Source organism: Notolabrus celidotus, chromosome 11 (genome assembly GCF_009762535.1).
Source record: "Notolabrus celidotus isolate fNotCel1 chromosome 11, fNotCel1.pri, whole genome shotgun sequence".
NCBI lineage: Eukaryota > Metazoa > Chordata > Actinopteri > Labriformes > Labridae > Notolabrus > Notolabrus celidotus.
In genome coordinates, this window is record NC_048282.1 from 24,600,806 (window position 1) to 24,626,972 (window position 26,167).

General features: G+C 40.2%; 1 protein-coding gene and 1 long non-coding RNA gene across 6 annotated transcripts in view; both read right to left on the reverse strand.

Annotated features, from left to right (window-relative positions):
- Nucleotides 1–14,319, reverse strand: part of LOC117821310 — a 59,557-nt gene extending 45,238 nt beyond the window's left edge. The window contains exons 1-2 of one of the 2 annotated variants that reach the window (XR_004632941.1): nt 14,095–14,319; nt 13,052–13,104 (exon numbers count right to left, since the gene is read on the reverse strand). This is a non-coding gene — a long non-coding RNA (uncharacterized LOC117821310). The remainder of the gene's footprint in view (nt 1–13,051; nt 13,105–14,094) is intronic. The other variant, XR_004632940.1, reaches the window with a different exon arrangement.
- Nucleotides 767–11,239, reverse strand: LOC117821307. 4 transcript variants are annotated; one of them, XM_034695497.1, is made up of 6 exons: nt 11,027–11,239; nt 8,606–8,694; nt 4,695–5,681; nt 2,278–2,436; nt 2,000–2,095; nt 770–1,807 (listed from the first exon to the last, which is right to left on the reverse strand). In XM_034695497.1, the coding sequence occupies exons 2-6, from the start codon at nt 8,612–8,614 to the stop codon at nt 1,505–1,507; spliced, it is 1,554 nt and encodes a 517-aa protein (XP_034551388.1). In that variant the 5' UTR covers nt 8,615–8,694; nt 11,027–11,239; the 3' UTR covers nt 770–1,504. The 4 variants fall into 4 exon arrangements, 3 of the variants coding, with proteins under 3 accessions (XP_034551388.1, XP_034551387.1, XP_034551389.1); XR_004632939.1 differs by lacking the exons at nt 8,606–8,694; nt 11,027–11,239 and adding an exon at nt 6,031–8,496 and having other exon boundaries at nt 767–1,807; XM_034695496.1 differs by lacking the exons at nt 8,606–8,694; nt 11,027–11,239 and adding an exon at nt 7,924–8,230 and having other exon boundaries at nt 4,695–5,715.
- Nucleotides 14,320–26,167: the final 11,848 nt, after the last annotated feature.

Consider the following 26,167-nt stretch of genomic DNA (forward strand, 5'->3'; position numbering starts at 1 on the left):
GATAGGCTAATGAGAACACCATTGCCATGTGAACATTACCAACAACCAAATGTATTGGAATATTGTTTTTAATGATGTATATATTTCCTGTAGGGGCCATAATGTTGATCTTCTGTCTTATTTGTTAATCATGATTATTTCCTTTTTTATTGCTTACTTCATTTCCGGGTTTGGGTTCATGGGTGTGGATAACCTTTTAAGTACCTATTCAGTTGGGTGGCGGGAGGTGTACAAAGAGGGTGAGTGGGATTGAGCATTTTTTGTTGACCGCCACTGCCACACTGTTAAAAAGAAAAGGCCAGGAAAACTCAAAATATCAAGGCAACATGATGCAATCAATTTTTGAGTTTTCTCAACTTACTATGCAAGTTGTTCACATAACTCAAATTATCAAGTTAGGACACAAGTTCTGTCAACTTGGATTTTCTTGTTCACCCATTTATGATATTCTAGTCCAGACAACAATAAAATTCTTGCTCCAATGCCACTTATTTTTATGTTCAATCGATGCAGATATTCTAATTGAATAAACCTACAATTCCTCATTCAGTGGGATAAAACTTTGTATTGGTACTACTCAATATTTTTGTGAGCCCAACAATGAAAAGCTAGCTTCATTGCCATGAATTTCCACCTTCAACAAAAATGGATATTCTTGTTCAATAAACTTAAAATTCTTAATCATTTCAGACAAAATTTTGACTTAAATGAAGTATGCGATTTAAGCAATGCTTTCTATAAATAAATCCAAATAGCACATCTGAAATAAAGCAGAACAACTTTTATTCCACGTGACATTCAAATGTCAATATAAACACTGAGGTCTGGCCTCAAGTACAATCAAACGTGCCGTCATATTATAAAACTCTTGACAGTGAAAAAAAAGATCCTAACTGCCTTTGTGATCATACATTTTTGTGATCCATGAAAGACCTGCTGGGCCTCAAACACTTTAGAACATTAAATGATAAAACAAAAATTAAAGACAAAAGCCTATTCAACTAGCATCTCACCTATCCACAAATGTTCACAGGATTTCACAAAAGGGACTTACATGCTTGAAATGACTGCATGTTCATATACTGAAGTTTTAACTGAACAATGATCCTGGTTTGGCCTAAACCACACAACTTCCACAGGCAAAACTGGCTGATGTGCTTAAAATGACAATGTGCAAGCATTTACTAAACATTTTACACAAGCACTGACAATGAACTTGGTTGGGCCTAAACCACACAACTTCCACAGGCAAAACTGGCTGATGTTCTTAAAATGACCATGGTGCAAGCATTTACTAAACATTTTACACAAGCACTGACAATGAACCTGGTTGGGCCTAAACCACACAACTTCCACAGGCAAAACTGGCTTATGTGCATAAGATGACAATGTGCAAGCATTTACTAAACATTTTACACAAGCACTGACAATGAACTTGAAACATGAATTAACTCGCAGACATGAACTAAGTTGTCCTTCTCACTGGAGGCATCTTGATGAACGTTTACAGTGATAGCTTTGTTTTCAGAGACCGTGTGCGCTGGGAGCGAACAGATCCAAGCTCGAAGAAGATGGTCTGAATTGCTTCAAAGGTGTAGGCCATCTGCTTTGGATAGTCAATGTTCATGGCATACAAAAGGCCAAAGAGATATGCAAAGGCTGTGCAGAGGTCTGGCATGTCATGCAGCACAATGGCTCCTTCCAACACAACAGCTACATCCAATACATTCGGCGCATCATCATCTTCAATGATGGTGAGGATGGCAACAGACACTCCGCTGAGAGCCCTGTCTTCAGGTTCAGTGGCCTGTGGAAACAAAGCACATGCCTTACTGATGGGTTATGGAAGAAAAAAGACAAAACTTTTCTGATTTAAACTAACTTTAGTAACATGCTTGTCTTCAGTTGTAGGTGATTCAATCAAAAACAAAATTTTAAAAAGTTAAGATAGAATTGTGAGTCATATGTTACAGCAGAAACAACAGGTGCCAATACTTACTGAACGTTGGAGGAAAAATGTTGTGGCATCATCCCGGACAAAGATGGGGAGACCTTTCATTGCTGCTGTCTTTCGATGAGACAGTATGTCCGATGTCTTAAGAGGATCGAGGGAAAAAAAAAAGACTAATTAGTATAGTGCAATACTGTATTTCTACAAAGTTATTGAAAGTATTGAGAAGGATAAAGCACTGAATCTAAAATGTTTGACGGGATTACATGCAAATACATTGTTTTCCTTGCAATTGTCAATTCTGTGCTATGGGACATGTTCCTCACCTGTTCATCAAGTGTATCAAGGAGGTCTTCCATTTTCCGACCACAAGCTTCCCTCTTAGCCCGGTACAGTCTCAGTAGGTGCGGCACATACATGTCAAGGGATGCTCTGAAGGTCTCCAAGAGATCTTTGCTGGTGATCCGATGAAATTCCTGAGAAATCTGAACCAAAAAAAAAAAAGTTTTGTTCAAAGTCAGAGTCCCAAGAGTCAATATGCTTTCTGATCTCACAGGTTCCCTTTCTGATTTGACCTACAACTTCCATCATTACAGCAGCTTTGCCTCTAGGTTTATATCTGCCTCTCTGTCCATCTCTTCCCCTTTCTATATCTCTCTCCCTCTTTATGTCTGTCTGCCCATCAATTGAGAACAGAATAAAACAAAACAAAAAGGGAAAACAGAAAACAGTAAATCTGTGTTGAATGCATGCGTTTGTCTCTTTCTCTCTCTTTCCTACCGTACTCTTCTGTCTTTTCCTCTCTCTTGGTCTCAACTCTGCCACTGTATCTTTCTCTCCCTCTCCGTCTTTTTATTTCTGTCTGTGTGCCTGTCTCACTCGCTCTGTTTATCTTTACATTTGCCCGTCAGTCTGTGTCCATCTGTGTCTGTCTGTCTCTCTGTTCCTCTCCCCTCCCATCTCCCTCTTTGTCTGTCTGTCTGTCTGTCTGTCTGTCTGCCTGTCTCTCGGTTCCTCTCCCCTCCCATCTCCATCTTTGTCTGTCTTTCTGTCTGTCTGTCTCTCTGTTCCTCTCCCCTCCCATCTCCATCTTTGTCTGTCTGTCTGTCTCTCTGTTCCTCTCCCCTCCCATCTCCATCTTTGTCTGTCTGTCTTTCTGTCTGTCTCTCTGTTCCTCTCCCCTCCCATCTCCATCTTTGTCTGTCTCTCTGTTCCTCTCCCCTCCCATCTCCATCTTTGTCTGTCTCTCTGTTCCTCTCCCCTCCCATCTCCATCTTTGTCTGTCTGTCTCTCGGTTCCTCTCCCCTCCCATCTCCATCTTTGTCTGTCTGTCTGTCTGTCTCTCTGTTCCTCTCCCCTCCCATCTCCATCTTTGTCTGTCTTTTTGTCTGTCTGTCTGTCTGTCTCTCTGTTCCTCTCCCCTCCCATCTCCATCTTTGTCTGTCTGTCTGTCTGTCTGTCTGTCCCTGTCTCTCTGTTCCTCTCCCCTCCCATCTCCATCTTTGTCTGTCTGTCTGTCTCTCTGTTCCTCTCCCCTCCCATCTCCATCTTTGTCTGTCTGTCTGTCTGTCTCTCTCTGTCTCTCTGTTCCTCTCCCCTCCCATCTCCATCTTTGTCTGTCTTTCTGTCTGTCTGTCTGTCTGTCTGTCTGTCTGTCTCTCTGTTCCTCTCCCCTCCCATCTCCATCTTTGTCTGTCTGTCTGTCTCTCTGTTCCTCTCCCCTCCCATCTCCATCTTTGTCTGTCTGTCTGTCTGTCTCTCTGTTCCTCTCCCCTCCCATCTCCATCTTTGTTTGTCTGTCTGTCTGTCTGCCTGTCTCTCGGTTCCTCTCCCCTCCCATCTCCATCTTTGTCTGTCTGTCTGTCTCTCTGTTCCTCTCCCCTCCCATCTCCATCTTTGTCTGTCTGTCTGTCTGTCTCTCTGTTCCTCTCCCCTCCCATCTCCATCTTTGTCTGTCTGTCTGTCTGTCTGCCTGTCTCTCGGTTCCTCTCCCCTCCCATCTCCATCTTTGTCTGTCTGTCTTTCTGTCTGTCTCTCTGTTCCTCTCCCCTCCCATCTCCATGTTTGTCTGTCTGTCTCTCTGTTCCTCTCCCCTCCCATCTCCATCTTTGTCTGTCTGTCTGTCTGTCTGTTCCTCTCCCCTCCCATCTCCATCTTTGTCTGTCTGTCTGTCTCTCTGTTCCTCTCCCCTCCCATCTCCATCTTTGTCTGTCTGTCTGTCTCTCTGTTCCTCTCCCCTCCCATCTCCATCTTTGTCTGTCTGTCTGTCTGTCTGTCTGTCTGCCTGTCTGTCTGTTCCTCTCCCCTCCCATCTCCATCTTTGTCTGTCTTTCTGTCTGTCTGTCTGTCTGTCTCTCTGTTCCTCTCCCCTCCCATCTCCATCTTTGTCTGTCTTTCTGTCTGTCTCTCTGTTCCTCTCCCCTCCCCTCCCATCTCCATCTTTGTCTGTCTTTCTGTCTGTCTGTCTGTCTCTATTCCTCTCCCCTCCCATCTCCATCTTTGTCTGTCTGTCTGTCTGTCTGTCTGTCTGTCTCTCTGTTCCTCTCCCCTCCCATCTCCATCTTTGTCTGTCTGTCTGTCTGGACTGACTGACTGAAAGAGCAGGGTAAAGGTAGAATTCAATAATATATCATCCACACTTCACAGTAGATCAAGTTTTTGTTTAAATACAGTTAATATAAATCACTCATGCCTTATTACACACACTGTAGCACTGTTACTAAAGAAATGAGGACAGTCTTACCTCCTCCAATGTAAACAGTGCAGGCCATCTCTCCTGGACCTCTGACACCATGGGCTGCCCCTCTACAACCTCTATACGTCTTAGGGAAAATGTCAGCTCCATCTTGTTCTGTATCAATGTTGTGTTCTTCTTTTTCTTCTTCATTTCTTCTACTAGAAGAACTCTTTCCTCTTCAAGAGAAGAATCATCATGGTGTTGGGGATGATTTGGAACATGATTCACCTCCCCACGTTTGGGCTTTTTCAGGATGAATGGACCACCATCTTCATCTCCCCTTTTCTTTTTGCTGTTTACATTCACCTCATTGCAGCCTGCCTCACGCAACTTTGACCTGTAGTTTCCAAGCTTGTAACGGATACTTGTTTTCCATCCTTCGTAGCCTGTGATGCTACCTGGTTCCTTTAGGCACGGATACTTGAGAACCAGTGAAGAAGCAACTGATTCGATTTCATCTCTCTCAGGGTAACCTTTGATATCAAAAATTGCCTGTGCAATTTTATCCAATATGTCACTTTTAATGTCTCTTGTAACATCAAGGCCCTTCTTAGACTTCTCATAAGTCTCATTGCCCTTGCGCAATTTCAGTTCAACATCATGTGAGAACTTAGGGATAGGAAATGGAGAGGGCCACTCGTTGAGATGCCTCAAATTGCTCTGAATAGAGTCAGTATAGCTAGAGCTGAACATGTCAGAGTGAACACTTATGGTATCTGTTGAGGAAAGTGAACTAGTGGAACGGTCAGTGGAAGATGAATCACAGTCCGATATGATATGAATGACTGCGCGCTCAGCTGGCAATTCCGACATTGCTGTCAAGTTGCACAGTGCATTTCCAAAGTCTGGATCCTCAAACTGGAGTGAGAAGTCTTCTTGAATCTCAAGTCTTTCTTTTATCACATCGACAAGTTGGGCTACAGATTCAGGAACTTGAGAAAGCTGTAGTCGGCGGGCTTCTTTGGGGGAGACAACCACGCGGAGTAACAAAGTCTGAAAAGGGAAAATAGGGGAAACATGATTAGAAAACCTTTAAAACCTATAAAATATTCCTGTACATGGACAATTTTTTAATATTTCTATAGTGATTATGTTTGATGACCTAATTACTATGTCTGTGAGTGCGTCTTTAAATGCTGAGCAAGAGGAAACATTGGGCTTTTTTTTTTTTTTTTTTTTTCAAATGTGTAATAAAATCAACTAAATTTTTTTCATACAAGTTATGAAGCATTTGTCAGCACCACAAAATGGTAAACTTTCAATTATTTAGAAGTATTCAAATTAAATACAATTCTCATTGAATAGAACTTTTTGTATGAGCAGTTGGTGCAACTTATCATACCATTTTGAGATGTTTTAATGAAGAATGAATGTCCTTGTGGTCACCATCACCTTTCCACCAACTGTGTATGCTGCTAGAGGGTGGTAATCTGCGAGCATATCTTGATCCAAGAGAATAATTTCTGCACAGTGGTGTTCAACCAGCTCAAAAGACCTGAAATGTTCAAGGTACCACGAAGAAAGTTTTTTACAAATGAAAGTCACTTGCTCTGCATTGACAAGAATTGTTGCAATCTTGTGGAATTCCGGAAGGCCACCACACTGGCCAGCAGATACAATCATGTCCTTTGCATACTGTGTTCCATAGAGGTGAACTGATTTTGCAAGAGAGACACTATCAAGATGTGGGTATTTCTTTTGTATTTCACACTTAAGTGATGGATCCAGTTCTGAAACCCTGACCACTGTCACATTTTCAATGTATAGTTTTGGCTTGAAAAGATTTTGACGATCCAAATGCAATGCCATCATTTGCTGATGTTTTGAGGAAAGAGTTAGCAGCACATTTTTCCAATTGCGGGTGTCATGGATCACCCTCTTAAAGAAGCTATGCTTAGCTTCAAACCTCAATGTCCACAATTCCACTAAAGGTCCAAAGCAGCGAATAAGATGTGGGTAGTGGTCAATGAAGTGGTGTTTTGGCCTCAATCTGAAGTCCGGAAAGGTGCTGGTGAGCAACTTGCGATGATCCAGTAGTTTACAAGACAAGTAACACAATGTTTCCTCTGAGAGTCTATTTGACACTACAATGTCCACAATTTCTTTAAGGTCCATTAAAATCTCCCATGCAGGCTCCTGTTCTGGTATCCTTCTTCCAATTATGAAAGGAAGTAAGCGAAGAAGTGTCCAGTTTTCATGTCCATTACCACCAACACTGCATTTTGCAAAGTTTCCTTTAGGAATTTTGTGTGGTTTGTTTACCTTGTCTGAATACTTGTAAGGAAACGAATTTATGCACTCGTTTAATGCATCAAATGTAATGTAACCTTTTGAAATCAGATTCTTTAAACACAAACACAATTCTACAGGGATAACCCCTTCAAAAAGGTCATGCAAAACATCTGGGGGAAATCCAGTTATTGGATGAAAGAACCGTAGATTTTTTCTCAGTACACAATCACTTTTTATGCCACAAATGCTTTGGAGGTTGTCATTCTGTCTGAGCTCTTCCAAAAAAGTGTTGTGTTGATCAACATCCCTCAACTGAAAATCAATTTCTACAGTTGTAGCTATTTGCTGCCGACTTATCAAGCAAAACCGGCAGAATTTATCAACATTGAAACTTTCAAAAAACCCTGCAAGACTGTGTGCTCCGAGGTTATCGGCACACACACAGAACACAGTGCCCTTTACCAGTTGATCAACAACTTCAACAAAAATTCCCTCTTCTTCTAGACACCTTAAATCTTTAATCAACGGCTCAAGAAACTTTTCATAACCGTATTGTTTGACATCCACACTTTTACCCAAGAGAGCTAGCTGAATTGAAGTGAGACTTGATCGGAACCTGGCTGGTAAATTTAGAAGAACCCAATATACTGCAGTTATCTTGTGAAGTTTTCTAGAGGTGCCCAGAGGGTTACAAACTTCAAAATCATCAATATACAATGCCAAACTGATACTAATGTTTTGCTGGCTCAGTAGCTTATTTTCCTTGAAATATTTGCCATCTTGAAAAGAGTTAAAATTGCCAGATAATGTTTCTTGATCAAATACAACTCTGTCCAAAAAATCTGCTCGCCCTAGTAAAGTCTCAAGTATGTTAGTGACAGAAACATACACAAATGCATCTTTTTGGGCAGTGTCATAAAGATATTCTGTAGGTTCTATAACACTAAAGTGTTCCTTGAAATATAAATTCCTTCTATGGTCAGTAGATAGGGAACCTTTTTCAGATGTTGTTAAAAGGAGTGGATTAGTTTGAACAATAGTATTAGATATTTCTTGCAAAACAGTATCACTTATTACAATGTTATGCTTTGTAAGGATCTCTTTGACACTATTGAGAGTCTCATTGCTAGAAAAAGAGAGCAGGTCATGCAAATCCTCTACAATCTTTTGTATTGAATCTCTAGAAACATGTAAGACTGTTTGCATTGACAGAAAGAGAGAAGCCAACTTGTGCTGAAGTGTCTCACTGTCCACATCTTCGACTGTCTCATCAGCATCATCTGGTCTCAAACTATTTTGCGATGATGTCCCTGCTTCAAATTCAGATTGTTCATCATAATTTGCCTCGTGTTCACTACTGGCTCTGGCTAAGGTTCTAAAATCTTTAAGTGTAAAATTTTTATGATTTCGACTCCTGTGAGAACTGAAAGTTGGACGCAAATTTGTTTTGAAGGAACAGCTTAGAAATGGACATGCCACAGTTTCACGATTCTTTAAATGATGGCCAAGGTGGTTCAAAAACGCTTTGTCACTGCAAATCTCTCTAAAATGACACAATTCACATTGAAAAGTTGAATTTTCCTGGACTTTCACAGATGTGTGTGACCTTGAGAGGTGTGATCTTAATGCACCAGGTGTTTTGAACACACATACACAGTCTGTATGAATACAAGGCCAGCGTGCACCTTTTCCATGACGAAGACGACAGTGTTTTAGAAGGGTCTCTTGACTGGAACTTGTAAATTTGCAAAATTTGCACTGCATGCATCCAACCCTGAAATGAGAGACAAATACAGGACATATTCAGTTTCTTTTCCAGACATCATGATTTGCAAATAACTATAACATTACAGCCCTGATTTCAATTCAAAATTCCAACAATATTTCACAGACTATTTGATGTGGCCTAAATGTCTGATTAACCAGAAAGTTTCCCCTAAAAATTGTGATAATTTATTTTTGATGACATCACAGGAACAAGTGAATTTAGTAAAAATGGTAAACATATTTTTAGTGTTCTAAGTTAGAGTGTATCACTACTGCACTTTGAAGCTTGCTGCAATACAGTCACTCTGTGCACTACAATCATTTATGTGTCATCTTTATATACTATGCATTGTTTACTCTTTTCTTTAATCTGCTGTTTGTATTTTTCAATTTTGTAAGATTGTCCCCAACAAAATGTATTTGTATTGCATACAATGACAATAATGTTTCTAATCCTTTAACTAGCCATGCCAAAAAAGGCTAAAGATTTCAACAATCCTATTATAAAATGTGCTTTATTTACACAAGGTAAAGTGCATTGATGACTGAGTAACAATAATAAACCTGTTCTTTAAGTAGCCTACTCTGTACAAAATAATGAATCTTTAAAATAAAAGTACAACGCAACATAAGTCAAGTACCATTGAACTTCTAAACACTATTCTTGTAATCATCATCATGACATGAAAAGCAATATGTTAATTAAATTTATTTCAGACATTTGGTTTACCACTGCTCAAATAATTAAATTTTACTATCTACTACTTACAGATATCCAACAAATACTAAATGCTGTATTTAAGTAACTTTCATCATAAAACACTTCATTAACATTGAAAAATGACAAACTGTAAATCTGATTACGTTGTTCTCCCTCATACATTTTAACAAAGCAATTATACCACGTAAAATATTTCTTCTAATATACTTAAATTGACTATTTTATTCAACTCTCATACTCCTTGAGCCAAACACGCACACAAGCATGTTTAAAAACAGTATTTATGATCCCCTTAGTGACTTCAAGTTTACAAACACTTCACTGTAATCTCCAGAAGTCTTCTTTTTCATCTTTTATGAAATACTTTTGTCTAGTATTAACTTTTACACGCGCGCTCGCTCGCTATGGCACGCACCGAGTGGTGGGTGTGTGTGTGTGTGTATGTGTGTGTGTGTGTGTGTGTGTGTGACTCTATAAACTATGTTCGGTTTTTGGACCGAACCCATACACACACACCGTTCATTTAGCGGACTTGTGTGTGTGTGCGCGTGTGCGCACCGGGGTTCTGTGCGCGCTGTGGCCCGCGCTGTGTGTGTGTGGTTATATAAACTATCTCCCGTTTTTGGACCAAACACAAACACACACCATTCATTTAACGGATTTAAGTGTGTGTGCGCCGGGGTTCTGTGCGCACTGTGTGTGAATCTATTATCTATAGTAGATGATTGGTTTTATGGTGTTTCCCACCATGGTGTTTAGTTACTGAATGTCCAAATGAAGACTAATGTTATAGCAACTACGGAGTTTTCCCTAATGTCAGTGAATGTGACAGAGGCAGACCAGCATTATGTTAGAGGCTGTAAGCCTGTCAATCATTGCTGATACCTATGACAGGGATCTGTACGGGGTAGAATGCTTGTGATTGGGTGAGTTAGCATAGAGGCGGGAGGTGTATGTGTGTGTGAGTGAGTAGAGAGGGACGGAAAAAGGTGATGAATGAAACAGAGCCAAATTATCAGAGTTGTTGTTTTGGCGTTGGCTACGGCCCACAGTAGCTTGTGTTAAGGTGACAATAGAGCCCATGCAAACCGGACCAGTTTGTCTCGTAGCATCAATATTACACTATCTTCTGATTTTGAACCGAACACACGTTCACTTAGCGGATTTCAGTGTGTCCGATGGTCCGAACCGCGCGTCTTTGCGCTGTGTGTGTGTGTGACTGACTGAGTGAGAGAGAGAGAGAGAGAGAGAGAGAGAGAGAGAGAGAGAGAGAGAGAGAGAGAGAGAGAGAGAGAGAGAGAGAGTGTCAAGAAACTATCTCCTGTTTTTTTAACCGAACACAAACACATACACCGTTTATTTAGCGGATTTTCAGTGTCTGCACCGTGAGTCTGTGTGCGATGTGTGGCGGTGTGTGTGTGAGAGAGAGTCAAGGAAGTATTCGACAGCTAGCTAATCTTGTTCTGATGCTAATCATGCCCGCCAACGAACCCCACAAACTGACCCTCTCCCACCCTCAACGAACAAAGCTAACTCAGAGATTGAATACAAATCAAATCCAATTTAGGTTAAAATAATACACTTCTATTTACATTTTATTTAAAACATATTTACTTACCAGCTGAGGGAGACTGTCTCTGATGCATCCGTAAAACTTCATCCACCAAGAAAGACTCGTTCAGGTGCAGTCCACTCTGCGCTGGCCACTGGGAAACCCCGGAGGAGTTTACTGGGCATGCGCAGATGTAAATTGACTAACGAGACAAGCGCGCCAAGATTGCAACTCACATACCCTTGTTACACTGACATGGAAATCCTTATTAGGTCAACGACAGGGAGAAGTTTGCTGGGAAAATGCAATTTTATTAGTTACATATGTGTAAGCTATAATTTTGAGTCTGATTAATCAGAAGACGTTTGTTTGCTCAACAATTGCTAGTTGTCATTTTTACAGTGCACCATCATCGCCATTGTCATTGTTTATATCAATCTTTTTTGGTATTGATTTATTTTGAGTGTTTGTTAATAAATAGAAAACTTACTTTGGACTTTGATTTTGATTTATGGTAAGACGCGTCACAAGCAGGACCTCATGTAGTCTCTGTCACAACTTTCAATCTGAGCCACTTCATTTCCTTTCAATAAAATCACTTTTAAATAAATACTTAATGTCAATTTTTATCTTCAGCCCAATAAGCAGTGAACTGCTGGTTATGTGAAACAGAATCCTAACCCATGCCAAGGCGTCTGGGTCGTGTCTCTCCACTTAACCATCGGCTCACTGTACATAATCCTGTACTTATTTTACAACCAATAGTTCAAGGTAATAGGAAAAGATAGTCATCTTAACTGTATTAGCATAATGCCCACTCAACCACCCTTGTTGAAAGATATTTTGGACACATTCTTCGAAAAACAAGCCCAGGCCCTCCAGCTTTGCAATGTTACTCCCCCGCCATACACTATAAACTGTGATAGAGTACAGTACAGATAGCTCTGAAGAAAAAACAAACATATCAAGTCTAACTGGGTACACTAAATTTAGTGCTGAGAAGTAAAATCGTTATATCCTCTGTGTTCTCTTGTCTGGATCTTAATTCATTGATTTTACAGTCTCTCTTTTTTATTAGGCATTGTACACCTCCAAGGCCAGAGGTTAGCAGAACAAGAGGATGCCAGATTAATGTCGAATTAACACAATTTATGCTACAATATCCTTTCAAAATAAATATCTGCATGTAAAGATCAAAAGATAAAACATTGTGCTTCAAGTATTATTTTTAGTTAGTGCTGTAAATCATAGGTCACTAACCGGCCATCCCATATGGACCTGGACCTACAGCCAAAACAGAGAGTTCTGATAAAAAATCTGACGGGCGCTTCCGTACAGACCAATTGCATGCAAGTTAAGCCATCCCACTCGATACTACTCAGCCAATCAAGTCTGTGCATGCCAGGCGGTAAACACTACAACTATACAGATCAGGCAGTTAGAGGCAAGTTACATAGGAAAAGGAGGTAGAAAAATAAAATAATAGATAGAGATAAAGTTATAGAAAACAAAAGGAGATATACAGAGGAGTGAGACGGAGAAAGGGAGCGATACAGTCGACTGCGCTGGAGAAAGTTTAGAAAATGAGGAACAAATGGCCCTCTCCATAAAAGAAAAGTGCGTAGTGAAAATAGAGCATCTAATTCAGACTGGACAGACTAATTTCTGTTCATACTTCCCACTGGGAGAACTAAACCAGCATATCTCATATGAAACCATGGCACTCATTAAAAGAGCCAATGTGAAACGCCATTATGAGACAAAACATGAAGGTTTTGAACAAACATACCCACTCAGATCTGAAGTGAGTCCTGAATGATTGGGACCTTTGACTGCCACCGGTTTGGGAGTTTAGTTAAACACCTCAGAGAGTGTTTATTGATTTAAGTGTTAAATCAGTTGTTATTACTATTATTTCTTTTTTATTCCTGATTTAGATTGAACTACTTAGTTTTAAAGAGATTCCATGAAAAATAAAATACAATTTTAATGGAATGTATGCTTCTTTCAGAGATTTGAATGCATTGTTTTTGTTATTCATACATGAATCATTTTGTGTTTTTCTTTTTAGTGCTGATCTATGTTCCTCACCCCAGCCCCTCGAAGCAGCCAGAGACCACCACTGATCATTCTTCTGTTCAATCCTGTGTGATCAAAATAAGTGCACGTGATTAAATGCAAGTATATGTGATAAGGTCCATGTCATAAAAATCTCACTCCTGTCAGACACTCAAAGTTGGAAACCCTGGATTAAAGATTTTTTCTAAAAGTTTTTGAATCATACTAAATTTATTTGAGTTGACAGTCAGGTATTGATTACATGCAGCTACAGTATACCACACTAAATAGTTAGACATTATGATCTTGCGGACCTTTGCTTCAAGAAATTCTCCCAAACTGGACCTCTTGCAATTTGAGTTGAATACTCCTGCTGTAAATGATTACCTTCTGATTGCTGGGGGTTAGTTTGCTAACAAAATGATGGAGTGGGCAGTAAACAGAAAGTTCTATTTCCAATGCTGATTCTAAGATTCTGCATTCAAGAATTGCCGCTTTATTATTCTAGTGGGACTATAAAGTAGCTTATTGCTATTGTGTGTGCTGTATGTCATTCCCTGATGAAATCCCTATTTCAGATGTTTGTAATAACTCTATTTTCAGAACCTGTTTAAAATGCAATCTGTTGTCATGGGACTAAATTCAGGTGTCAAGAGTGTTCTGGTTTCCATTTATAGTCTAAGTAGTACATCCACAAGCATTTCTGTCAGATGATGGATAATGGGTTTTGAGACAGGTATGTACTTAACGCCCTGATCATCATGCAATCAGGTTCCCAGTTCAAAATGTAGAAATTTATAAATGCTGTTTTATCAGTATTTATCAGAGAACTGAGTAATTATATTGTGGTGTTTTGTAAATTAGTTTTAGTGTATAAGTGTATGAGAGAGAGCACTTTTATATTCAGGACTTGAGATTGATAAAAGATACAGTTCAGTCAGCACTGATGTTAAGTGAAACCTCAAGGCAAGTCATAAAGGGCTTATATCATCTATAGTTCCAACAGGAAAACATGTGGTGGTGCAGTGTAAATGATACATTTAAAAAAACAAACAACAAAAAAAAACAAGGCTTACCGTTGATTGGGAAGGCAAGGGTCAAAATCAGGAAGTCATTTCAAAGCAGACATATACAGTATATCCACTGGGCAGGCGGAAGGTAAAAAATAAAATATCCAATATCCAGAAAGCTCCAGGAGAACAGGAGTCCAAAACACAAGAACTAAACAGTGGAAAATACTTAGACTTAAGAACATAAACAAAATGAATATTAGACTGAGACAGTGAAAGAAAAAGCCTCAATACACCATGGTGGAACTAATCACACAGGTGAAACTAATCAGGCACAGGTGAGAGCAATCAGGGCCAGGCAAGTAAACAGGCGGGAGAACACACAATGACAGAAAGTAAAACTACAGGAAAAAAGAAAAAGGCTCAGAAATATAATAAAACATGAAACTTTGTTGAATGAGAAGATGGATGTGATGGGACATGACAAATAAAGGTCCTTCAGAGATTTGAGGGGCTTCAGTTAGCTTAAATATGTCTCACTTATCTATACAACTTTTACACAGTCTACAATAATATTAGAATAGTTTTAGACAGCTGTGAATGATACCAGCATGATGTGAGTTGTTGCTTTTATTTCTATGTTAGCAACATTTGATAGAAATCGGATATGTTTTCCTACAGAAAGCAAGCACTACAGTGGCTGCCAACATGCAAGCAAAGACTGACAAAGGCACGCTAAGAGAGAGACTGCATCACACTAAAGAACCAGGCGATAAAATGTATTTCTGATTGGACATTCAGATGAGGCATTATTAGTTATAGCATTTTGAAACATATATGTATGGCTGGGCTAACCTACTAGCATGCTTTCAGCTCTAAAAAGTATACACTTAATATGTAATTAAAGTATTGACTTTCAAGTGCACTAAATGTGTACACTTATATGTGCACTTAAAAGTTTTCCTTTTAAGTGTACTGAAAAGTGTGCACTTTAAAGAGCACTTTTGAGTGTATTCTTTAAAAGGCATTTTTAATTGTTCCACTTCAAATGTGCACTTTGGAGCTCTTTAAAGTGTTCATTTATAAGAGCCAAAAAGTGTACATTTAAAAGAGCACACTTTGAAGTGTTTTAGTTTAAGTCCACTTGCAGATATTTCATTTCAAGTGCACTTAAATCTTTCAAGGAGCCTTTGTACTTTTAAATTTAAATTGTGCTTAAAAGTGTGCACATGTAAGTGTTCACTTTAAGGTAACCTTGAAATGTTTACTTTAAAGTAGTTTAAAAAGAGTCCATTCAAACAGTATTAAATGTGTTTGTTTCAAGTTTATCTAAGTGTACACTTTTCATTGAGCCTTTTAGATCAGCATGCCCTTAAACATTTTCACATAAGTATACTATAAATGTGTACAGAAAAGTGTACAGAAAAGTGTACAGACTTTGAACTATTCAAAGTCTACTTTAAAGTTGTGTTAAGTGCACTTGATGTGAGAACATCCAAATAAAAATTCAAAGATTTTTTTTGGAGTATACACTTAAACATTTGCACTTTAAAGTATCAACTTACAAATACACTGTACATTGCACACTTCAATTGTACTTGAATGTGTTCACGTTCAAGTGCACTAAAAGGTGTTTTCAAGTATACTGAAAATGGGAGTTTACTTTTTACTTTTACTCACTTTTTAGTTAATAGTGAAATGTGAACTTTATAGTATTCATTTTTAAATGCACATTTCAATTTGGTCTTAAAAGTATGCAACTAAAAGTGTGCATTTTCAAGTGCAGTTAAAAGTACTGTAAAATTAGGTGTATAAGAGGCACTTTTGATACCTTTTTGTTGTCAGTAATCTGCATCGAATACACTGGTGAAACCAGTGTACCGGTAAAATGCAGAGAGAGTTATTTTGTTACGTTATGGTATAACACCCAGGCGATTGCACTCAAATCATACTGGCCACTATATAACAGCTTATCTCCCTCATTAGCTTGTAATCCCGCATTTAAAGAAATCATGGTATTCAATTAAGTAAATAAACTTAGTGTAGTGGTGCTGGGTTGATTGAAAAGACACGTAGCAAGCAGAGGGGGGCGACGCTAGTCAGAGTGAATTAGTTATAGGCAGTGAGCCTGACCAATAGCTAATGCTCTTGCATGCTAAAGGTAATGTGCCTACAAGGTCTGTCCATATCTCACAACTACAAACACCAACTCTACTGATTTCAACTGCCGTTTCAGTAACTAGCAGGATAGAATGAAGTCTGAATTTAAAAAATGTGCATAGGTAATTTATATTAAATTAAGTCTGATTTTATTTTTATTGTTCGTCTCTTTAAGTTCCACTCTGCAGGCTAAGTGTAATTCCAGATTACTACACAGGTAACTTTTTGTCAGGGAAGTTTCTAGAAATATCTACATTGAGTCGTATGATCTGTTACCTCAGACATGACACTGACTCAAACTGAGACTAGACACTTGGCTTGAACTTTCGTGACTTTTCCAAGCATCTCTTGGGGAAAATGGTTCAGGGGCTTTTTATATTCTCTTTCAAAGCTGATTTTTGAACACAAACACAACTGTTCAGAGCAAATCATTTATTTATAATGCAACTGTGAGCTGAACTTAGGCAGTCAAAGCCTCGCAGAGACCTAAAAAAAATTCAAAGAAAGCTATCAGACATCTGATTTGAACATTTTACATATCTCCACATCTCTGAAAAACTGATTTGTGCCAGCTGGATTTTAAGTTGTTGAATTTTGAATGTGATCAAGCTGAATTTTATTCAAAAGCGTCTTTGACATCTTGAATTTTGTCTCAGTCGTCTGTTCTGCAGAGATATTTTGACATTTGTTTACTGCCAGACCTTTGACTATGCAAATTTACACATTCAAAAAAATACAAAAAAGGACAAAATATGGATGCAAAACAGCCCTGATGTGTAAACAGTACAAATTTGGAGGGATATAAAAGGTCAATTTCCAACTCAATGCTTTTGTTATCTTGCCTTGCTTCTTCCTTTCCCCACTCTGTTACATTCCTCTGCGTTTGTCTTTATGCGCAATAGTTTCACTTTTCGCTCTTTCATGCATGCCTCTCCTCCACCTCAACACTCTTCTACGTATTTCACAATGCAAAAAGTCACCCAGAGTTTTCCCTCTAAGGTTTTTTTTGCGGACAGGAAGTCCATATTTAATGAAGTGACTCTCTTGTTAAAATGCTTTTAAGTGCTCCTGTGCAGAGCTTCAGGCTGGAGCAGAGGGGAGGCGGGGGCTGAGGCTTTTATTTATTCATTGGGCGGTTCAGTGCCTCTTCCCCACTCCTGCTCTGTGAAGAAGGGAGAGGATTAGAGGAACGGATCCCCCCCCCCTCCCTCCCTCCCAACTCCCCATCACACACATACACACACACCCTTCCTCCATCTCCCTCGCTGGCCATGTTCTCTCCCTCGGGGGACACCCCTGCGTCAGTCCGCATTAACATCCATCAGAGCATGGTGCTCCAGAGAGAGACGAGTCTGCGTCCCTCTGAGTCGCAAGTACATGCATGAATACTTCACGCACACTCATACACAGTAGGGTGCAAGGCAAGTGCAGAGTAACAGGAGGCACATTCTCAAACCAACACTCCTCATAGTTAAGTGTCTCTGTCACCCTGCTGATTTTCCTGCCTTGAGCTTAACTCAAACGTTTATATTCAACATTCACATTGGACTTGTTTCCAGAGTGCCCTCCTACATTTGAGCTACACAAGTGCAGCTGTCCCCTACTTGATCAGCAGGCGAATTTGAACAAGTTTGAACAAACATTTGAAGATTAACGGAGGAGAAAGGCGACGGAAAAGAAGACGAAGAAGAAGAGAAAGTTTTAGAGATGTTGCGTTGTGCTGATTCCTCTCCTCTTTGTGTGAAGTTTTTTAAGCTGTCTGCTCCCTCGTTATCTCTCCTTGTCGCTCGCAGAATGGAAGGGGAAGGCTGGATGAGAGAGGCATATCATTAACCAACAGTGTTTCTACAACAAAGCACAGACTCTATCAAATCCCACTCATTCCCACACACTGGTGTCACACTTATCATTCTCCTGCACTGAACTGCTGCATGGAAGAAAAAAAAATTGCCCTCATTTGTCGAAGGCACACATCGTTTTTTTTGTCAGCCTGGCTAATACAAATTGCTTTAATACTTTCCTCGCTAAAATCTTTAAGAATTTGTGAGATACTAATGCTTGATGTGTGTGTGTGTGTGTGTGTGTGTGTGTGTGTGTGTGTGTGTAAGTGTGTTCTGCACGCGTGGGTGTTGCAAGCATGTGAAAGCGCATGTGCATGGATCCTCATTGGACGGCTGCACTGTAGCCATGCAGAGGGATGCAGATTGTTTCTAATTCACCACGCTGACCTAGATTCCAAAATCAGTTGCGGTAAATGAAAGATGTCGCCTCGTGTAAGCACACATGCTAACACGCTAACATGACAGACAAGAAAAAACATGTTACACTTTGTGTCACCCCGTTGCTCTACAAGATTTCACCTTTTCACTCTTCTCTTTTTAGTTCCAAAGATCCAAGTAATGATTCCATCCAGTCGCACATCTGTAACCCCCCCTCTTTTTCCTCATTTTGCAGCTTTCCCTCCTCCTCTCATCTTCGAAATCTAACATCAAACCGAAATGTTAAAATGCAAATTCATTTTCCCAGCTAGCTCAGTTCACACAAACTTATAATTGGATTCTGCCTATTAATATAAAAGCTTTCTTCATGCTCATCATTCGATCTGGTATTAGCCTTTTCTGCAATACACACGAACTGACTGACCTTATTCCAGGATAAGATAGAGAGATGGAGGGGCAGAGGGAGCTGGAGAGGACAGTGGTCTCATTAGTATGGAAAAATGTCTTATTGAATCACAGTTAAACAGAAAGCTAGGTATTAATTAGCAACATAATGAAAGTGCGCATCTGCCTGGTTAATGTGCGATCACTGCTTTTCAGTCTCATCCCTCTTCCACTTGGTTTCTCTTCGCTTTTCTTCCCACGTTTTCTCTTGCATCACTTTCTGCATTTAGGCTAACCTGAAAATATGAATGTGTAAGGTAGAGAAGCAACGGGGTCTGAGCTGTGACCCAGGCACACTGCTGTTGCACGCTCTGGCTGGGGAACAGAGAGATTGATAATGCAAAGAAAAGAAACGAAGAAGCAGATAGTCAGCGTACGGCGGTCGGGGAAGAGACAGACGGCCTGAGAGAGAGCACCAGATGCTGTGTGGGAGGGTTATTTAATTGATGATAACACACCTCTCTTTCCTGTTTTCTCTCCCTCTTTTCTTCCTCTTACACACACATGGATGCCATATTTGCCCTGTCACCTTCTTATCCTTGCATGACACCTCCCGTGCTTCGCCCTGCTCCTTCCTGCCCTCCTTGGGCTCCCCTGAGATTTGAGATACTGGCCTCTGGCTTGCCAGCATGTGTGAACCCATGAAAACATACTTGAATACGCAGAATCCCTTAGGTCATTTTGTGCACTTCTTTCCTAAGATTTGGAGTGAGAGCAGAGTTTTTAAGGGAATGCAGAAGGAGGCACGCAAAAAATGGATAACATAACAACAACATGGTCTCTGCTCCATGCATTTGATAATTTGAGATGAGGTAACTTCAGTGGGCATCACTTTAGTTGCAGAAACATTGCCACACTCCTCAGACACTCCGAGCCACAGTTTCTCGTCCTCTTTATAGTTCTCTGCATGTAAGTAGAAACTGTTCCACATGCTTCCTGCCAACCTAAAAAGGCCCCAGAAAACGAGTCTCATTAATTAGCTTCTCATTTGTAAATGCAAATTAGCTTAATTAAAAAATAGATTCTCCTTTTGCGGGCTTCAAAGGGAGACAGTGAGGCCTAATCAGGAGGTTTGTTCAGCTGTGGCACTAATGAGACATATTTGGCCTAACGAGGAGCAATGCCCTAATTTGTTTATGGTAATGATATGAAACAGTGTTTGTCCTTTTGGTGTATCTGGGAAGGGATCAGTCACACACACGCCTCTGTGCGATGTACCTTCAGGGTTCGGTTCAGCGTTGGCGAGGTGTTGCAGCGGCCTCATTCAATGTTTCAGTAGGTTAATTGGCTTAATTAGCCTAATAGAGATCATTGAGGCGACAACTCAATGTCAAGTCATATGTGGGTTTCTGAAGAATTTCCATGCAAAAGGTTGTACGGTGAAAGTGAAGAAAGTAAAGCCCCTGCTGCTCTGTAAGAGATAAGAGATGAAGTCACTCAAGATGTTTCACTAGAAAAACTCCTGCAGATGTAAACAAGGTAAACCGGTCTGTGTCACTACTCAGGTCATCAAGCAACTTCACAGATAACTACGGTTCACCAAAATGTTGCCCTTAATGTTGTTGTGTCAGTCATTGTTTCCAAAAACACAAGACTGTGTACTTCCCACATTACGAATGTGGACTATTAATACAATGCTTAAAAGCAGTATAATAGACTAACAATTAAGTCCTGCATACAACCATATTCGGGTAAACTTGGCTTATAGCGCCTTTCGTTCAGTGAATCTGTAGCTGCTTACACACTGCAGTTCTACAACCATGCCATAACAAAGTGCCACCGTTACGATTTGTACTTACCAAGCGGCAACCTCCGGTCAAAAATATGAGTCCAATGCCGAAGTGTTAAAAACTGCAGTTCATCCAGGATCCGCTTGAGGCTGGCTCCAAAGTACCGGAAACCACATACACACCAATTAAAAAAAGCTGATCTCTACAGCAGAAATAAACATGTTTACAGCCTGGTACAAAAGACAAGTGTAGTCTGGATAGCACATTTCTTGATCGGCACACACTGTACGAAGGTCTTTTATTTTCTAACGCCGCATTTTCAAAGATATTGAGATTACGAGTCCTCCAATGAGAGGCACAGCTGACTTGACTGACAGGCAGGAACACTGTAGCTGTTGGCTAGGAGGCTCAAAGCCCGCCTCTTTACGTGACAATCGCTCCACAGCAGCAATATGGCTGCCACCGACGATTGGCTTCAAAACAGCGCTTAAGAAACAGATGGGCAACGTCCCGGATACAACGTCCATATTTTATACAGTCTATGTGTTTCAGTGTGTGATGTCACATAACATTATGCTGCTGTAGAAGTGCAAGAAGCATGATGTGTAGACAAACAGACACTGTTGAATATGCACACACAAACACAGTGCCAGCTCCAAAGCTTCACATAGCCACCGTTTCTCTGCCTCCGTTACTACCTCTGGCGACGGGTCAGAGGCCAAGGAACTCCACCACCATTCCACCTGCTAGTTTTACAGATTGCAGTTTGGTTGTAACAAGGCGTAAATATCACACTTTGAACTGATAGTGTTTAAGAGCCTTGTGTTTGATTGGTTGAAAACTTTGGTCCAGGCTACAGTGACAAACATAAAACGTATTCCATTTTCGTAAGATGTCATGTCAAGGGTGGGAGGCTCAAATGCTGCTATCAGATTGGTCATTTGCAATGCAGTGTTCCAGGCTAGGAGTTGTAAGAATGTACGGACAATTTAGAGAGACTGTGGGCCATGTTTTGAAGTAAGGAAGATATTTTAAAATACAGCTAACAGACATCATCAGACAGCAGCTTATAGGTTTTGTGTAAAAATATAGAATCTGTATGCAGGTGATACATTTTTTGGTGTCAGAATGGTTCTGCTTCCGGTTTCTAGTCTGGGTATTATCCACATGCATTTCAGTATCAGTTAAAGGCAGGAGAACCAACTTTTGTAGAGAGTAAAAGAGGCAAAAGTCCAAAAGTGAAGCTTGGGACACTTTGTGAACAGGCAGGCTTTGGTAGCATTTCATGTCCCAAACACTCACATCTTGGGAAACCCTTTGGTGACACAAGGCCTCAAGTCCACCCTGATTTTCACTTTGTTTTAATTTAGTTGCTTTCTTAAGAACTGAATTAGTAACTTTAAACAATTTGTGAGATTCCCTACATTGTCACGACTGATATGGCATCTTCTCACCCTGAAGAGCTGATCTCTACTGTCAGGACTCTGGCTGTAACAAGATTTCAGAGCCCATCTCAGGGTATTTTTGCTTTAGTACAGTAGAATAGCTTGAGATGTGTTGTCCATCTTTCTACATCAATCGTCTCTGCCCCTCTCTCACCCCTCACACCACTGATATCCTGGTCCACAGCCTCGTCACCTCCTGCATCGATTATTGTAACTCACTTGTCCTCTTAGGTGTCCCTCACAAATCCCTCCATAAGCTTCAACTAGTCCAGAACTCTGCAGCCCGCATCATCACTAGAACCCCCTCCTTTCACTACATCGAATTCAGAATCACCTTCAAAATCCTTCTATATACATTTAAGGCCACCCACAACCTCACCCCCCTGTATCTGTCCGATCTCCTCCGCATTGCCACCCCCTCTCGCTCCCTCAGGTCCTCCTCCTCCCTCCACCTCTCTGTGCCCTCTGCCCGTCTCAGAACCATGGGGAGCAGAGCTTTCAGTCGCTCTGCTCCCCAACTCTGGAACTCACTCCCACCTGACATCAGAAATATTGACTCACTACCCCTATTCAAATCAAGACTGAAAACCCATCTGTTACAATCTACATTCCCTGTTTAATTTCACTGCTTCATTTTAGCTTGGTGTTCTCTGCTTGTTGTTTTTATTTATTTTATTGTGTTATTGTATTTATTGTGTTTTTAATCTCTCTGTACAGTGTCATTGAGTGTTGAGAAGGGCGCTTTTAAATAAAATGTATTATTATTATTATTATTGTTGTTGTTATTATTATTGTTGTTGTTATTTTTATTATACCCAGCCAATGCTGAGAACACAGTTTTCTTGTAGCCTACCATGAGAGTATGCTACAGAGGATTTAGCTCAAAATTAGCTGTGATTATTACAATGTTATCATAAAATGAACAGTTAGAAACACTAGATTAACATCAAAGTTGTAAGTCTGAAATCACCTGGTTATTTTGTGTAAAACGATACAAAAAGTGAGTTTTTTTCTGAAATATTGCGTCCTATGTGCATTCATGTTTGATGTGTTTTGTGTCATGGTTGTGAAGTTTTGTTCGCTTTTCTTGACGCTGCACACATATACACATGTGAGTGAACAGTAGGGCTCTCTGCACTAGTTTGTTCACCGCTGACTGCATGTGAGGCTGAGTGAGATGGCAGCATGGCTGGCCCTCACTGATAACTAGGCACAGCCAGAGCCCTGTGCGCTGCGCTTTTATTCAGAACACACCCGCACGCATGCACATGCATACACACATACACATTAATTAATCCCAAAACGAAAGAGAAATTGAAAAAAAAAAAAACAGTCTCCACTTTTAATTGGACTGACTATCGTCCAAGCATAAAGGGAAAACAAGCTCAATCATTCTCCTCCATCTTGTCGCTTGTTGAATTATTGATAGACGGAGTAAACTGCACTAGAAAATGAAATGGGGAAAAAAGAAGCACTGGGCTCCGGGTGTTTGAATGTTAGTGATAAAATTTGATTATTCATGTGTGATGCATGCTGTGTGGATTCTGGTAACAGAGTGAGGAGGAGTTTCTCCATGGTGACTGTAGAGAACCTGTATGTGCCAGACAAGCCAGCTGGTATCTTGCTGTCCAAGTACACAATGCTCCAGCAAGAAAAGAGAGAAAGAAAAATAACGGAAGTGCACAAGGCAGAATGCATTCATTATTCAGTTTGAACCACTGTGCAAATGCTTTACTTCTTCTCCCAACCAGTACGCATCGCCTCTCTGACCCTTTTGCTTTTTGCTAACCAAATCCAACACTCCCTGAATAAAATGCCATCATCTCTTGGAATGTTTTCCCGAAGTCTGAATAAGCTTTGTCCCGGTGAAAAGCATGGCAAATAATATCAGATTGGCTGCTTCCCAACTGTTGATGGAGTTTATTAAGTGAAGAATTTCGCATCGGCACTTTCTATTCCCTGAGACATTTGCCCTCAGAGGTTGCCCAAAACCACTGGAATCTCTCTTCTTTTTCAATTACCTTAAGATTCAGTCTATAAGACACACTTTTAATACCTTATATGTCATTTAAAAAAAAAAAAAAAAAAGCTACCATGCAGGGACTAGGGATGTAAATTCTAAGTATTTCCCGTGATCCAACTTTGGAAATGTTAATGATCAATTATCGATTAATCATTCAAAAAAACTTGGAGGTTTTCCATGTCAAAAATAATGCTGAATGCGTTTTTTCTCCTAAATTAAAATGTTCCTTCACGACACAATGTATAACTGACGGTGTTAAATAGCTACAGATCATATTGAGACATACACAATGTTAAACACGCTGAATATGTGAGGAGCAGGCTTATAATCTCTGTAGACACATGGTCATATAAAGTGAAGGTTCAGACTTCAACAAGGACACTGAACAGAAACATATTTCATACTCACAGTGTCCAGTTTTCTGTCTACTCGTTCTTATTGAGAAAAAAAGGAATGTGAATGTGGTCAGGTGTCAGCCTGGAGCGTAACCGGGTAATAATCAGTCAACGGGCTGAGAAAAAAAACGCTCGTGAAGACCTGTCACTCAGTCGCAGCCCCCAGCTGAGCATCTCTGCTGTGTGCAACACCTTCAGTCAGCTGATCACATTGAAACATGCTTAAACCGTAAAACACCTCCCTGATAGAAGAATGAAGTATAGGACCACATGATGTTTGTGCCATGTGATGTGAGTATGTTCTTAACAATCAATAAATCGATACTCGATTAATGGTTAACATCCCTAGCAGGGACCAATATACCAGCATGAAGTGCAGTTATTTGATTGTGTTATGGTATTTATCCAGGAGACGTTGCCCAAAGAAGCAAACAACCACTCTGCTGCGCGAAGCATGCTGGATAGCTACATAGCAGGATAGACATGTTTAGTGGCGCCATATAATCCCAGCTTTACTCAACCATTACGTCAAGTAAATGAGTAAAGTTAAAAAACCTAGGAGTGCTGGTTTAGTTGAAAAGTTTTCTACACTCATGACATCAAGTAATCAGCGGACATGAGTGGCAAATTGGTTGGAACCCTGTCCCTCAACAATCGAAGTTACCATTGGCTGAGTTCCTGTAGCTAGTAGGATTGCAAATTTCACATGGCATGAACAGATAGCACCAGACAGATTGATGCAGGTATATTGAAACCACATGTTGTGGACTGTTTCTTATACACTGGTGTGACTTATATTCATAGACTGTATAAAATATGGACGTAGTATCCGTGACGTCACCCATCTGTTTCTGAAGCGCTGTTTTGAGGCCAATCGGTGGCAGGAGCCATATTGCTGCTGTTGAGCGATTGTGACGTAAAGAGGCGGGCTTTGAGCCTCCTAGCCAACAGCTACAGTGTTCCCGCCTGTCAATCAAGTGTGCTGTGCCTCTCATTTGAAGACTCGTAATCTCAATATCTTCGAAATTGCCACATTAGAAAAAAAAATCACCCCCCATATAGTGTGTGCCGATCGAGACATGAGCTATCCAGACTACGCTCGTCTTTTGTACCAGGCTTTAAACATGTTTATTTCTGCTGTAAAGATTGTCTTTTTTGAATTGGTGTGTATGTGGTTTCCGGTACTTCCGGAGCCAGCCTCAAGCGGATCCTTGATGAACTGCAGTTTTTAGCACTTCCACATTGGACTCATATTTTTAGACCACTTGCTTATATTTCAAATTGTACAGTGACTGTTTACCTTCTTTAAAACAAAAATACAGTCAAATCCTTTTGAGCATCTCTATTGTAAGCCATATAAAAAGAACATCTTCATAACCATTATTGACTTTCTTCCCTGTGCCACTGTCAGGAAGATGATTTAAATTTTTGACCTCCAATGTTTTGATACCTCAACCAGATAATGAGAACGGGGAAATCCCTGAATGGCCTTGGTTGCTTTGACAGTGACAAAACATGTGCAACTTAAACTTCTACAGGCCAAATAGAGACTTGAAATATTCCCTTCATCAATTAATCTCCATTCAATGACACACTGCTTTACTTAGCCAACCATTCAGCCTCCTCTGGCTGCTATAATTGTCCCAGTTAATTGCTTTTCAACTCTCTTTGATTACAAGGTCGGCTCTGAATGGCTGGTGTACATGGCTTAAAGTTCCCTCTT